This window comes from Notothenia rossii, assembly GCF_949606895.1.
Source record: "Notothenia rossii genome assembly, chromosome: 8".
NCBI lineage: Eukaryota > Metazoa > Chordata > Actinopteri > Perciformes > Nototheniidae > Notothenia > Notothenia rossii.
Window position 1 is genome coordinate 45,134,036 of NC_136906.1, and position 16,549 is coordinate 45,150,584.

General features: G+C 41.7%; 1 protein-coding gene across 1 annotated transcript in view; it reads right to left on the minus strand.

The window, feature by feature from the left end:
* Window positions 1-407: 407 nt before the first annotated feature.
* Window positions 408-16,549, minus strand: part of slc16a10 (solute carrier family 16 member 10) — a 54,290-nt gene continuing 38,148 nt past the window's right edge. The window contains exons 3-6 of the mRNA XM_079644988.1: window positions 16,062-16,491; window positions 11,228-11,371; window positions 10,741-10,969; window positions 408-3,923 (exon numbers count right to left, since the gene is read on the minus strand). Coding sequence (XP_079501114.1) covers window positions 3,694-3,923; window positions 10,741-10,969; window positions 11,228-11,371; window positions 16,062-16,491 — 1,033 coding nt within the window. The 3' untranslated portion in view covers window positions 408-3,693. The remainder of the gene's footprint in view (window positions 3,924-10,740; window positions 10,970-11,227; window positions 11,372-16,061; window positions 16,492-16,549) is intronic.

The window sequence follows — 16,549 nt, forward strand, 5'->3', positions numbered from 1 at the left end:
ACCTGTCTCCACCTCCCCAACAAGAACGAAAATCTGACAGCATGTCAAATGTTGGTTTAGCTGTTCTGCCGGCATCTCCACGGACACTTTGACCGCTACGTACACACAAAAACGGGCGAGATGAGAAACTGTCACACCATTGGCCGAAGGAATAATGGAGCGAAACATGTGAAAATAATACCATGAATCTAAATATTCCCTCTCATTAATCATATATGAAGAATTAATTTGCAAAAATTTATAAAAATCTTACAATGATACAATACATACAACTTGTGTTTTGTTGTGTAACTGTAAAAATGACGAGGTTTATGAACCTTGAATCATGTTCATTTGAGCCGAAATGGGCCTTACCTAACAGCAATACCAGACAAAGACATGGAGATAAATTATAAGAAAGTCTCAGAAATTGTAAAAGTTATTTTTTACTGTCTTGAAAATTCTGAAATGCGATTGTTTACATAATATTACATTTGATATACTGTAGTTCACCACACGTCCTGCTGGGAAGATAAGAAAGTAATACTTTTGTAGAAAACATTTTGAGATATGCATGAAACAAACATCTAGCAATAAATGAACAAATATTAGGCAAAAACTATGCAGAAATAGGATGAAAAAAAGATCAATGTCATACACATATGCAGAAGAGATATTCGGAATAAAGTCTGTGGTTTAATTAAATTTGAGTTTAAATAATAACAGCAAGTTCAGAATGAAATGCTATAAACATTGTGGAGAAAAAATAAACGAAAAGCAGTCTAAAAATAACCTAAAGTCTGCTATAAACAGTCATGCCATTTTAATGTCATTAAAAAAGATACATTGGAATGAAGGCAACAGATGTGATTTAATTGTAATAAAAATATATATTTAGGGGGGAGAAAATATGTAAACGCTGTCGAAGTTCCTCATATCAAAAAAGGCAATTTTGGTTCTGAACAGCATCTAAGACTTGTAACTCATTTGGGTTAGTCGAGTCACGCTGCTGTGGTGGAGGAACAGGGCTCTACACATTTACAACATCTGAGGTAGAGGAAACACCATGGACTCACAAAGCTCTCCACAATCATCTGCCAGTCAACACAGACACTACGCCAACAGCATTAACACTCTTTCATTCCACTACATTTTGGTCTTCACTAGAATAAATCAAGGCTTTAGGCAAATGCCCGTCAATTACAGCATGACATTCTCCACAGAAACCAACACATAAATACAGTGTGAAAACATAAAACAAATCCCTTTCTATTAACGGCTAGAACCTGGCACAGAGATAATGATTAACTGCCTTCACTGACTGATGGTCACAGTCAATGATTAGTCACACTCATGTCCTCACTTCCACTTATGCTTCAAATGATACCATACTGTAAATGTGTGATGGCCTTTTTTAAGGTGGTATGTTTTTTGGTCCTTAAAGAGGACGCGAGCAGGTGATGACTTGTATTGACCTTGACAGTGTCATCTACAGAGCAAACTTCATGTTCTTTATACAGTCCCCTCCAAAGCTATTGGAACAGCGAGGCCAATTGCTTTATTTTCGCTGTACAATGAAAACAATTGGGTTTGACATCAAAAGACGAATATGAGCCAAAAGGTCAGTATTTCAGCTTTTAACTCCAGGTATTTACATCTAGATCTGTTAAACAGCTGAGAAGAAAGTACCTTTTCTTTAAACACACCCATTTTCCAAGTGAGAAAAAGTATTGGGGCAGAGACTTCAAATAGTGTGAAAAGTGAATAATACTTCGTATTTAGATGCAAATCCTTTGCTTGCAATAACTGCATCAAGCCTGCGACCCACTGACATCACCAAACGTTTGCATTCTTCTTTTGTGATGCTTTTCCAGGCTTTCACCGCAGCCTCTTTCAGTTGTTTGAGGGGGTTTCTCCCCAATAAAGCTATTGGCCTCGCTGTTCCTATAGTTTTGGAGGGGACTGTATACCATGAAACATATGAGACTTTACAACAAAGGCACGACATTGTGAATCCATGTCACACGATGAGACTGTAAACTAAAATTGTACTAAATTACAGAGAAAAAACATTCAAAACAAACCTCAACACTGGTGGTTAACAAAGAAATGCTGCTTAATGTCAATACTACAGCCAATGAATAGACATAGGGTGTTTCTCAATGTCGAGTGCGCTTGCTTGGTAGCACATGTCTTCCGAGTCACTTGCTTCAGAAGCGAGGCAAGAATACTTCCTGGCATTCGGAAAACGAAGAGTGGAACAGGCGAGCAAGTGTGCAGGTGTGCGTCATATGAGACATTTTCTGCCACAGATTTGGGGAAATTGGTCAGTGCGCAAAGCATTGTGGGGATTTTAAGACCGCGGAGTCTACACATGTGCAGCCTCGAAATTTCTCCAAACGAAGTACGCCGGGCTCGGTAGAATTTCAAGTATGCTGGAGATTGGAACAGTACTTCGGCGGCACTCGATGACGTAGTATGCTTGAAATAGTGGCTCTGGAGCAACTTTACTCGAGATTGAGAAACACCCATACAGTCTACACAAAGAAAATGCCAATATGTTTCCAATGAATTCACGTTCATATCTGAACGCTTGGGTGTGTGCACTGGACAAGAGTCTTTATTGTTAAAGGAATGGTTTTAAGTATGGGGAAATGAGCTTACCTTTGCTCCTCGCCGAGTAATAGTCCGGCACTTGAACCTCAGGAACATCAGCACTAACATCTTTACATTCATTTTGAGATCAGACACACTGAGCCTTAGAGAAGTTCCTCCAGCTGTTCCCAGGCTGTTTGCTAAGCTAAGCTAACCTTCTGGCTTTATATAATAACATATAACAGAGTGGTACTGTTAGTACTATTGTGGAAGTGTTTCTGTTGAGCTTTCTCTGTCACAGTCAGGCCCCCTAAAACCTATGTGGGCCCCCCACTCCCTGTATATTGGGTTGGTAATAGTTAATCATTCGGTTATGCTTATTCCATATATCACAATATGATATAGGAATAAACACCATATAAGCTTGATATAAACTGAAATGATGAGGTCACACACACTGGGGGACATCATATATTAAGACTCTTTAAGGCCCCTATCATTTCAGTTTATGGCGTACATACACAATTACCAAACTAATGTGAAACGAATTACAACAAGCTAACTGTGACATGGTGAACGCTGAACCTTGAGGGTCTGGGGCCCCTGAGGGTCTGAGTGGGGCCACACATAGCTACTGGATCCAGTCAGCCCCCACCCCACACACTCTGCCTGGCCCTTTGAATTCTATGACCACATCAACCCCAGTATTAAATGTTGGCTCTAAGACGTAGTTAACAGGAGATGATAAAGATGGCGGCTTCAGGACAAAAAGTGTTTTTTCTTCTAAAAACTGATTGTAAAGAATGGCCTGAGTCTGCCTTTCCCTTAAGACTGCCACATCTGTTTTTGGTAGATACAGTGTCTTTAAACTTTGACATTACATTCGTAATAAGCACAGCATGCCTTCTTTCCCTTATGAAAATATGAAATGAGCAGTTTTCTCAAATGTTCTGTTGTTAGACTAGCTCAGTCAAACGATCTAATGCATAGTTCTTCAGGATCACATTCATGTGGAATTGGACTTCACCTTGGATTCTTTCTGATATGGTTCAACACTTTGGTATGTTTTGGTGCTGATCCAGCGGTTCCTGTGTCTCTGTCAGTCTGTCAGTGGGAAACTTAGAGGACAGACTCGCCAGTTTTTCGTCTTGCCTCTTGCTCCACCTTCTCAGGCTCCATCATCCTCTGAGTGACGTCCTGCTCTTTGTTCAGGGCCTCCTCCTTCTCCCTCCTCTTGCGCCTGGCCTCCACCCAGGGTATCAGACACAGCATGGCCCCTCCAACGATGGGGGGGATACCTGCCAGGTAGAAGGCCACGTCGTAGCTGCCCAGTCTGTCCCTCAGGAACCCTAGAGCAGAGACAGAGATCTTCTTATGACTACTGAAACACCATAGAAAGAGCTGCAGCAACACACTGCTTCTTCACTGAGTGTAGCCTGTACATGGGTTATCTGCAGGGATACGTGTGTCTCCGTTTAATTTATATTCAGCATCCTGGAGTTAGGCCTTGTTAGGACTGGCTCACTTTATGGCGCGTTTCCATTACAGTTTAGGAACTGGGGTAGTATCTATAGTAACGCATTGTAGGCGGAGCCGTGACATCATCTTCAATGAGAACCCCAGAAAAACAACATCAGCGTGGAAACGCAACCAAAAACGGGCCCCGCACGGCTCGGCACGCTTAAAGCGAGCTCCGCGCTGTAGTGGAAATGTGCCATAAATGCACTAAATCCCCACACTTGAATTACACATACAGATGTAGCACTGAATTTCAGACTCCAGCTTACAGCTTCCTGCCTACGACCTGCCTAAAACCAGTATAGAGAAATGTTAAGCCCTCCCACTATTTTCCAAGAGGGCGTTGCCAGATTTTCAATTTCAGGTTTTAACCAGGAGATGGCGCTTCATTCACAAATACAGAAAGACAAGTTTCATGGACTTTCAGTTGTGTTTGGAAGAGCATTTGAACACATCAATATTTTAGATCAACTAAAGTATATCTAATCTTGTAATTCAATAATATATAGTCTTTATATATTAAATAATCATAATTATAATGTAAATGTTTACATTACACTTCTTTATTTGTTATGCTCATACTTTTACCTTTACAATCGTTTGCTTTAAAATGCAGTATATTTTTTGTATATTTTTGTGTTTGGATCCTCCTGCTCCCTTTCGGACAAATACTGTATGATTTATTATTATTATTAATATGAAGATATTATCAAGATAAGATAAGATAAGATGTTACTTTATTGATTGAACATTTTAGTTTAGAATGTGCTGTCCCACGGTAATTCAGAAGGCTCACATGTCACATTCCGACCATTATTTAAAACAATAGGTGCTTTCACACCTTCTACAGTTTGATTTGTATAGAGGGAGCTCTGTGGCTGAATGGCCAGCGATTAGGTGCGGCGCATTTATCATAGGTGATCAGAGCTAACTGCCTGCCGTCAGATTTCATTTAAAAAACAGATCTGATTTTAAGACTACTTCTGCGCTCATAAAGAATGATAAGAATAAAAATAATGCGTATTGAACTGGTTTCATTAATTAGTGAGTTTATTTAACACTAGAACCGCCAATCGGGTCAATTTGTGTGATGTGTGTTGTGTGTGAGCAATGTAACTTTTTTTCAATAAAATATTAAAGACTCCCAGTCCGTGACTTTTCCTGAAAGTGTGTTATCTAGCACCCTATGTTGTTAAAAATGGCATTCTAATAGCGGGATTTGAAGGTTTTAGGTAGGCCTATACAAAAACCTCTGGCGGTTCTCGTGTTAAGGTAATTAGGTACAGTAGAAACCCTTTTTTATCAGTAACGAATTTAGCAGTTGAACATAAAAGTCAACTAACTGAGGGTCACTTGCAATGACAGTGTTGTGTCTAATTGTAAGCTTGTCACTCAGAGTAACCTACAGTTAATTTAGCTGCTGGAGAAGAAAGATCAGGGGGGGAGGGGGAGAGAGAGCTGTGGTTGATGGGCCATTAGTTGTGTAAATACACAGCTGAGAGCTGCCGTTTCATTCAGACTGTTTAAAAAACTGTAACAACGGACAATTTTTCTTAGCGGATGCATGTCAATTTAAATCAATACAACTATTTTTTAAATCAATACAACTATTTTTTAAATCAATAAAAACATTTTCTAAATCCATAAAAGCATTTAAATTAATATTGGGAGTCATGTCGTTACTTTGTTGAGAATGTGGCAGTGTAATAAGCGGGATCATTTGCAGCGACTTGTTCCTTATGGGGAAAATAACACCCGTCATGTGTGTGTAGTAGAGGTGTGTGTGGTTAAAACACTTTCATGAAGTGAAGGAATTTCCTTCTATAAAACAGCTGTGGGCAGCAGTGAGTGTCACGGACATGAATTCATAGATCAAGGCAGACATGGTGCACACACTCTCCTGTCCTGCCAGGCGACACGCCCGTTCTAAGCCGTGTCCCTCACTCCTCACATCCCAAGCTGCATCCCCACAAGTGTATTATGTTGTTACATCGTTTCAGATGTTATGTTTCAGTTGTGCTCTGTCTATGTTCAGTGATGCAAACTTGTCACCTTTCAGCGAAATTCGCCGTTTTGAATCCAAAATAGGTCGTTTGTGTGATTCATGTAGATCTGCGATAAAAATATTTTTAGGGTATGGGGGGGTCTGGGACCCGGAGTAATCTGCGGCCGTGAGCTGTTATGTGCCATCATGACACGCATGGTGTTCTTTTTTATATATATTATAATGAAGTGCGAGCTATGTGCTCGAGTCTTCCTGCCTGTCGGGTCTGCTCATGGTGGATGTATAATAAGGCTCTGCTGCTCCGACATGATGGTCTAGCTTCAGCAGCTACATTACCTACGGGTGCGTTCGTTAATATTAACTTTGCGTCCGGAGTCACTGTGGCACAGACTGGACCGCTGGTGAACAGCTGTTAGAACGGGCCGTTCAGGTGTTAAGAGCAGAGCTCCCTGTTGGAACGTCAGAGCGTGATGTGAACTGAAAAGTTTTTCTGTGGCAATATTATTTAAGGAATCGTTGAGCTAGCTAGCTAGCATACATTGTCACTATCTGCTAACGTTAGCTTTAGCCTTCTGTTTCTAATAGTTTTTTTCATAGGCTATAAACAGAGGTGGTATAAGTATATAAATTGTACTTGAGTAAAAGTAGAAGTACTCAGATCTTGTACTTGAGTAAAAGTAGAAGCACATAGATATTGTACTTGAGTAAAAGTAGAAGTACTCAGATCTTGTACTAGAGTAAAAGTAAAAGTACTCAGATCTTGTTCTTGAGTAAAAGTAGAAGTACCAGAGTGTAGGAATACTCTGTTACAGTAAAAGTCCTGCATTCAAAATGTTCCTCAAGTAAAAGTAGAAAAGTATTCTCATCAAAATATAGTGAAAGTAGCGACAGTAAAAGTAGTCATTGTGCAGATTGGTCCATTTCAGAATAATATATATGATATTTTTTATAATGATTGATCATGAAAGTGTTCTCAAAGCTGGTGAAGGTGCAGCTAGCTTGAATGACTTTGTATACTGCAGGGTAGCTTGTGGATTTGCTCCAGGTGGAACTAAAGTCTGAATCAACACTTGATTATATTTCACATCATTCATCCACATCTGTAAAGTAACTAAAGGTATTAAATACATGTAGTGGAGTAGAAGTACACCATGTACCTCTGAACTGTAGTGGGGTAGAAGAACAAAGTAGCAAAACATTGAAATACTTAAATAAAGTACAAGTATCTCAAAATTGTGCCCAAGTATAGTACTTGTTGAGTTTATGAACTTAGTTACTTTACACCATGTGGCTATAAAGATAGAAAGACTAAGCCTTGCACAGAGGCATGAAAAAACATTTTCAAAATGCTCAACAGTGCTGCCAAAATTATAACTGACTGCTACACAATTTAAAATAAATGCTTTTATATATTTTTATTAGATGTGACTCTTTGGCGTTTCTGTTATTATTAACACTGCTGCTTTAGTTGTTCTGACTGCTAAAATCCTCTGTCATTCCGTGGGGTGGGGGAGCCGGGGGCTCGGATCCTTGTCACCTTTTTCATACCTGACGAGTTTGCATCCCTGTATGTTAAAAAGCCTCAGTCACCTTAATTCATGTAATAAAAACATCTCAGGTCAGTAACACTCATAGTTATGTGCAATACCATGTTCAGCTATGTTACTATTTATAATGTTATTGTTGTTACATCAGAAGATGTACATACAGATGTAGCACTGAATTTCAGACTCCAGCTTACAGCTTTCTGCCTACGACCTGCCAAAGACCAGTATAGAGGAATGTTAAGCCCTCCCACTATTTTCCAAGAGGGCGTTGCCAGATTTTCAATTACAGGTTTTAACCAGGTGATGGCGCTTCATTCACAAATACAGAAAGACAAGTTTCATGGACTTTCAGTTGTGTTTTGAAGAGCATTTGAACACATCAATATTTTAGATCAACTAAAGTATATCTAATCTTGTAATTCAATAATATATAGTCTTTATATATTAAATAATCATAATTATAATGTAAATGTTTACATTACACTTCTTTATTTGTTATGCTCATACTTTAACCTTTACAATCGTTTGCTTTAATATGCAGTATATTTTTGTGTTTGCTTCCTCCTGCTCCCTTTCGGACACATACTGTATGATTTATTATTATTATTAATATAAAGATATTATTAAGATAAGATAAGATGTTACTTTATTGATTGAACATTTTAGTTTAGAATGTGCTGTCCCACGGTAATTCAGAAGGCTCACAGGTCACATTCCGACCATTATTTAAAACAATAGGTGCTTTCACACCGTCTACAGTTTGATTTGTATAGAGGGAGCTCTGTCAGTTTTCGAATTACCCATTTGCTTTCGGGGAGCCCTATTTTTCAGAGTACATCCTGCTACTAAATATGTCACACGCACGCTCTGTTGACGGCGCAGCAGCGCGGATGCGATCAATTGCTATAAAAACACTCTTCTACTAATACAGATGGTGTCACTATGACGGCGGATGTGGCCGTTGTTGAAGCCTCTTCAGGCTCCGCATCGGCAGGCCTCTCCCTCGGTGTGGAGCTGTCAAGCTTGACCCTAACGCCGCTTACAGCCGGCCAACTAAAAGTTGTTTTCCGTTCACGTTGTCATTTTTAGACTCCTTCGCTTCTTTGCTTGTGAATCCAAAAGCTGTGACGCTTGGCTGTTTTCGTTTTGCCATATTTTTTTATTACACAGCCAGAGTTAAAAAAATATCAATATGAACATTTCAAATACCGCGCCGGCATCACCGCCATAACCATAGCAACGTAAGTAAGAATGCAGCGCCGCCACGTACAGATGGCAACACTCAGACATATTCACAAATATAAAACAAATATTCAGAAACTGTAATGAACAATAACTATTATTTATTTCAAGAACTGTTATTTACAGAAACTCAACATTTCTAATCTGTGTGACACAAATATGCACGATTGTTTTGGGCTCCCCCTATTTATCTCAAAGTCAGCCTTCAGGGGAGCTCCCTCCCTCTTCGGAGGAGCCAAGCTCGCCCTAGCTCCCCCCCATTTCGAACAGTGTCTGTGGCTGAATGGCCAGCGATTAGGTGCGGCGCATTTATCATAGGTGATCAGAGCAAACTGCCTGCCGTCAGATTTCATTTAAAAAACAGATCTGATTTTAAGACTATTTCTGCGCTCATAAAGAATGATAAGAATAAGAATAATACGTATTGAACTGGTTTAATTAATTAGTGAGTTTATTTAACACTAGAACCGCCAATCGGGTCAATTTGTGTGATGTGTGTTGTGTGTGTGCAATGTAACTTTTTTTCAATAAAATATTAAAGTCTCCCAGTCCGTTACTTTTCCTGAAAGTGTGTTATGTTGCACCCTATGTTGTTACAAATTGCATTCTAATAGCGGGATTTGACGGGTTTAGGTAGGCCTATACAAAAACCTCTGGCGGTTCTAGTGTTAAGGTAATTAGGTACAGTAGAAGCCCTTTTTTATCAGTAACGAATTTAGCAGTTGAACATAAAAGTCAACTAACTGAGGGTCACTTGCAATGACAGTGTTGTGTCTAACTGTAAGCTTGTCACTCGGAGTAACCTACCATTAATTTAGCTGCTGGAGAAGAAAGATCAGGGGGGGAGGGGGGGGGGAGAGAGCTGTGGTTGATGGGCCATTAGTTGTGTAAATACACAGCTGAGAGCTGCCATTTCATTCAGACTGTTTAAAAAAAACGGTAACAACGGATTATTTTTCTTAGCGGATGCATGTCATTTTAAATCAATACATACAACTATTTTTAAATCGATAAAAACATTTTCGAAATCCATAAAAGCATTTCAATTAATATTGGGAGTCATGTCGTTACTTTGTTGAGAATGTGGCCGTGTAATAAGCGGGATAATTTGCAGCGACTTGTTCCTTATGGGGAAAATAGCACCCGTCATGCAGATCAGGATCCCTCCGCCACGCTTTGGGATCCTGATCTGCCGACGAGGCTCCATTAAAATATAAATATTTTTAGTGAATTAGTGAGTTTATTCACGTTAATAACGTTTTAATGAAGTTGAATACAGTATATTCATATGTGTCAGTAATTTCATGTCAATTCGGCGAACATAAGCATAAATTATCGTGGTGAAGATGATGATTAAATTAGGATTAAAAATCGAGAGCCGGGCTGCATTTCCTCCCGTTCGTTTTTTTCGACTAAACAACATTATTTTGTTAAATATCAACATGGTGATGTTTTGTAAATGATTACATGTCTCTTATTTAGCACAGTAGTATGATATCCCTGACATATGGATCTTAACAAAGTTCCGCTGTACATCCAGCATACTGTATCTCACTTTATTTCACATGAGCTCCAGTGTGGAACCCCACTGCACCCCCTGGTGGATCAATGATCCATTGCAGCTGGCTTCATTATAATTACATGTATCTATCACGGGGGCAGTCTCAAGTCAAGCTGGAGGTTTTCCCTTGAGCGAGGGCAGATCACGTACCAATCACGGCCCTCGCGTTTCAAACTGTCTGAAATGAATCGCTACATCTGTAGTGGATAGTCAGTGTGCTGTGAGTATTTACTGTATATCATATGCAGGGGGTTATAGAGCATTAACACAGTTTTAGAGTATTCCTGTGTTACCTGCGATGGGGGGCCCCACAGTCATGGGCACGGACATCAGGCCCAGCAGGAAGCCGATGGCCTGGGAGACATCTTTGTCTCCGACCAGCTCAAAGGCGATGGGGGCCATGATGCAGATGAAGCAGCCGTCAAACAGTCCCATCAGCAGGCACACGGCGATCAGCCCCCCGAAGATGTTGCACAGAGGAATCATCATCGACATGAGGCCGATGACAAAGAACGAGGCCACCTGGAAGGACACATTCTTACTCCATTATTCAATGGTTTATTTCTCTTTATGTAGGACATTGACATTTATTAAGTGTCCTTGAAAGGTTGCAGTTTCATTTCAAGTTCAAGTTAGTTTGGATTTCAGTGAGTTTTAGTATCACATGACCTTCACAAGTTTAGTTTTAGTTAATAGTGTAATGTAATATGTAATCTTCAAATAGCCTTATCAGTTGGTGAGTACAGAGGTGACCAGCTCGGCTCGGTGTGTTTCCCTCACCTGTAGGTACACTTTGTTGACTCCGTTAACGTAGTCTGCCGCTCTGCCGAAGATGAGACGGCCCACACCAGATGTGATGCCGATGCACATGAGCAGAACTTCTTTACTGGCCTCCTTTCCAAAACGCTCCTCCACATGCTTCATCTGGGGACAGTTAGGAGAAGGATGAGCACAGCTGTGGCATGGCTCTAATCCAATGTGACACTTAAAACAATGTTAGAAGTGCACAAAGAAACACCACAGGGCTGAAGACAAACATTCAGCTTCATATGTTTGTATTTGTCTTAAGATGTTAAATATCTCTGGATAGCTGGGTAGTAAAGCATTAGAGGTGAAAACACAGGTAAGATGAGCCTTTTGGAGTGGCAGCAGCATGAGCATGTCCATGAAGAAGAACGTTGACCAAAAGAACTCAACATCGGCTCTTATTCCTCTGCAAGCTGCGGAGGTTCAACAGGGACTCCAGGATACTCTGCAACTTCTACAGGTGCTCCATAGAGAGCATCCTGACCTTCTACAGGTGCACCATAGAGAGGATCCTGAAGAATCCTGACCTTCTACAGGTGCACCATAGAGAGGATCCTGACCTACAGGTGCTCCATAGAGAGGATCCTGACCTACAGGTGCACCATAGAGAGGATCCTGACCTACAGGTGCTCCATAGAGAGGATCCTGACCTACAGGTGCACCATAGAGAGGATCCTGACCTACAGGTGCACCATAGAGAGGATCCTGACCTACAGGTGCACCATAGAGAGGATCCTGACTCTACAGGTGCACCATAGAGAGGATCCTGACCTTCTACAGGTGCACTATAGAGAGGATCCTGACCTACAGGTGCACCATAGAGAGCATCCTGACCTTCTACAGGTGCTCCATAGAGAGGATCCTGACTCTACAGGTGCACCATAGAGAGGATCCTGACCTTCTACAGGTGCACTATAGAGAGGATCCTGACCTACAGGTGCTCCATAGAGAGCATCCTGACCTTCTACAGGTGCTCCATAGAGAGCATCCTGACCTTCTACAGGTGCTCCATAGAGAGGATCCTGACTCTACAGGTGCTCCATAGAGAGGATCCTGACCTTCTACAGGTGCGCCATAGAGAAGATCCTGACCTTCTACAGGTGCACCATAGAGAGCATCCTGACTCTACAGATGGTGGTGTAAGCTGCACAGAACATCACCAGGATGGAGCTGCCATCCATGGAGGACCTCTACTCCCAGCGGCTCAGGAAGAAAGCCCTCAGGATTATCAAAGACCCCCATCACCCCAGCCACAAACTGTTCTGTCTGCTGCCGTCTGGCAGGCGGTACCGCAGCATCAGGACTCAAACCACCAGACTCAGGGACAGTTTCATCCCACAGGCCATAAGAAACACCTGAGCTTGCAACTTTTTTATTGTTTTTTATTGTTGTTTTGAAAATGTATACATATTTTTTTAACTTGTAAATTGCAGTGTTGAGGAACCTGCAATCTGAGTTTTTCATTCATTACATAACTATACCGTAGTTGTCTATATGTAATGACAAGAAACCTTAAAATCTTGAATTTGAACCTCGTTTTTCTGCGCTGATTGCCCTGTATAATATTGTAATTTTATATTTGGTTTGAGGGCGTTCAACATGATTTAGTTTTGTGAAGGAAGCGGTTTTTCTCAGATTGTACACAGACCCACATTTGACATTACAGTGCATGCTGAAGACCATTCTCTTGCATGGATGCTCACTGTTTTGCATGCATTTATCAGAAGACAGGCTGTTTATGTCTGTGAGGTCTTGAGTGTTTGGAAGTGTGAGGGCTGTGCTGTGGTGTGTCCGGCAGCAGTGTGTTGTTATCAGAACTGTTATCCAACACATGCCACCTTATCTCCTCTGTGTGCAGCCGCTGTTAGATTCCACTGCAGGCTGTTAGGAAGGCAGCCCAGATGCTTTTCACATGTTACTTGCTGTATGTGTCTCCAGAGTCCCAGTCTGAGAGGCCCTGAGTTTGAGAGCCAGTGAGAAAAGAAGGGCCCGCTTTGTGGAGCTACTTCTAGCTCCAGGCAGCAGCATCAGGACACTGGTTTTCTCAGAACTAAGCTGGGCATTTCTGCAACACTCACCCACTGCATACATTTCCCATGAAACCATTGAGCTAAAGTACACGCTTGAACTACAGTGACAGTGCTTGTTGGTAGGACCTATCCAATGTTGGTTTGGGTCTTTTTTAAATGATAGAATTTGACAAGAGTTCTCTCTCCGCGCAGTCCAACACAGGTGTAAACAGTGATATGATATACACATGGGATTCTCCTACTGTGAACTGTCAGCAGTAAAGAAAACCTGTAGTTGCTGTGAAACACACATAGAAAAAAAACGAAGTCAGCAAATGGCACATGGCAAATATACTTTTTTAGGCTGCTTTAATAGTGTGTGTTTTGGGGTTGATTAATTTCTCTTTCAGAGCCCCACTGTGCTGTTCTCTCTGCTTAGCTGTTTAATGGTCACTGAACCCCCCACCGACTCCAGCCTGCCGGGGCTCCTCACTAAACACTGAAACAAAACCTCTCGAAAGAAGAGGCAGCTTTCTAAAACAATACCGTTCTGATTACTGATACAAACTGACTGAAAGAAGGGCGGAATGACGAGCTCATGTGCCGTTCTTCAACATGTGAGAGGTGTGGCAAGGCCCTTCAGTCTGAACAAGGCCGTACCTGAAGGCAACATCTTAGATCAGCAATACTCTGAAAATAATGGGCAGGTGTGTGTGTTTGTGTGTGCAAACAACCTAGATTGGACTTTACACTTTTGCATTCTTCCCATACGCGCTGCTTGGTTCGTAAAGACCTGTGTGGGGGGGAAGCCTCTAAAAGGCTGCACTCAGCATTTCTAATGCAGAGAAGGCGTGAGCAGTGCACCCAAACAAAGGACAGACTTCCTGAAAAGCAGAACAATATGCTGTTTGACACCACATGTTATTTCCTTCTTCTCCTTCCCATGCAGTGTCACAAGACAGAGGCCAGGCCTGCAGGGGTGGGGCTGTGTGTCGGGTGCTGGAGCTATAAAACCATGGGTGGTGTTGAGGCTGCAGCTGAGGCCCTGTGGTGTCCCAGTCTGAGTAGCAGACACATGAGAAGTGTCGGGAAAACACGTCTTTGGGACCATAACAGAGTCATCATGTCCAGTTAAACAGTCACCTCCTGAGCCCCCCAGCTCGGCTGCCCAGCCCTCCCAACATGTCTCTCCAATATCATATGTTCCCATCCAATGGGCCAAATGAAGGGAGGTTTAGGGAAAGTGACACCTGTTTACAGAGCTGGGTCCTGGCTGCAGGTTGAGCCTTCCTGTGATATTTGGTTATTTGATCAGAAGAATACAGATCAGTACCTGCTGCTGCTGCTGTGACGTAGAAACACTGAGACTCATGAGAGGCCTGCAGGCTGAGCGTCTGCACACTGTGAGGACATTAGGTCACTTCAAAATGAAAACTGTTTCGGGTTATTCAACCCAAATTAAACAAATGCTAACGGACATTGGCACAGAACTCAAGATAAAAGTACCTTTATTACTTATCGTAGTTGCACATACAAGATATCCAATTAAAGCTGAGGTTCCACAGATTATTTAGGTATATAGTATCATCACTGAGTGATCCGAACTCGCGACAGGGGAAGCAAAGACAGACATCACAAAACGTACCTTTAAGTAGCTTCTAGGGAGATCGTCTCACCGTAGCTGTCAATCTGATCAAAAGACGTGTTCAATGGCATTAAAACGAGAAAAAACGCGGTTAATCCATAGGTTTTTAACGTCTCTCTATAAAAAAATTATTTCATTAGATTCCATTGGCTCTGACGGTTAGAAAGATATGTCACATGTCAAAATCCAGCAAGGGGGGCCAGAGATATGGAAAATCCATCCAAATGGCCCCAGAAGAGTTTTTTTTGTGCTAAATCTGTCTAAAAAGGTCAAATATCACTTGTTTTGCATCAATTTTGATACAGGGTACTTATTATATGTTGTACTTTGGATTCCTAAAGCTTTTAGTCTACTAACCCATCATCCAAGGGTAGTTTTCACTATAAGTAAAAAATACTTTTTGGACGGACACTATAATTTACAGTTTTTTACCATGTTCAATCTGAATTTTCTTTAAAATAAAAAACATCTATATTTATTCTGACTTTTCTACATCCAACTCACAGGTTTATCATTACTTTGAGAAAAAAGATTATTAATTTAACCCTTTTAGAAGGGAAGATATGGTCATTTGTTCTGGGAATGTCATTTTCGAGCCTGAAACCTGAAAAACAGGCTCGGGGTTTAACAGGTTAAAATGTTATGTAAATGAAGTTTGTTATCTGACTATCAGCTCATGAAATAAGAACAGGGGTATCATGCTTTGTTGTTTCTTGCATAAAAGATTTCAAAGTGTCTTTTTCTTACAAAGTTGTTCCTAATGGACAGAGACTTTCCCTGAATTCTGAGGTACACGTCTCATGGTAACACTCCGTACCATGGTTGAATGCCAGCAGGCTGGGGCTTAGACTTCTCCTCCTCTCATCTTTCACTTTCATAAATCTCAGGTTGCTAGTGTGGTTTTTTGACATCTGTGTTGTTGGAGCTCCCTCATTTGGTAACCCTAATTCCTTCCTTGTGCCAATAAACACATCCAAAAGACGGGATAAGGATACTGAGAAATCACACCATGGTATTCCTCTGTTGGCATTGATCTGCTGTTTTTCATCATCAGTGACCTTTAGCCCAGAGAGTGTGGCAATGATACCCAGCAACAACACAGAAACACACAGTGTGTATGCAGCACAGAGAGAGGAGAGCAGAACAAACTCACCAGGTGAACATAAGGCACAAAGTAGCCGTAGAGGGCTGCTGGGATACCGAAGGCCCAAATGCGATATCCCAAAGACTTCCAGATATGAATGTTGAACATCTTGCTCATGGGGGGGAAGCGGCTGCCGGTGCGGGTGTTGCCTGGTTTGACGGGCAGCAGGGGCCTGTAGGTGAAGCCAGCCAGCATCAGCACAAACATCAGGATGCAGAGGACCCTCATGGTGTTCTGCAGGCCAACCCGCTCCAGCAGACCTGACAGCACGAAGGGCAGCGTGATGGTGAAGAGGCTGCTGCCCGCCGTCACGATGCCGTTCACCAGACCCAGCCGCTTCTTGAAGTAGTGGCCCAGGATGACCAGGCTGGGCTGGTAAGCGAAAGAGCAGCCAGAGGCGAACACAATGCCATAGGTGAAATACAGGGGGCCCAGGGACCTGTGGGGGGACAACGACACACACACAAGTTACATCACTGTCTTAGCAATTTTGATTT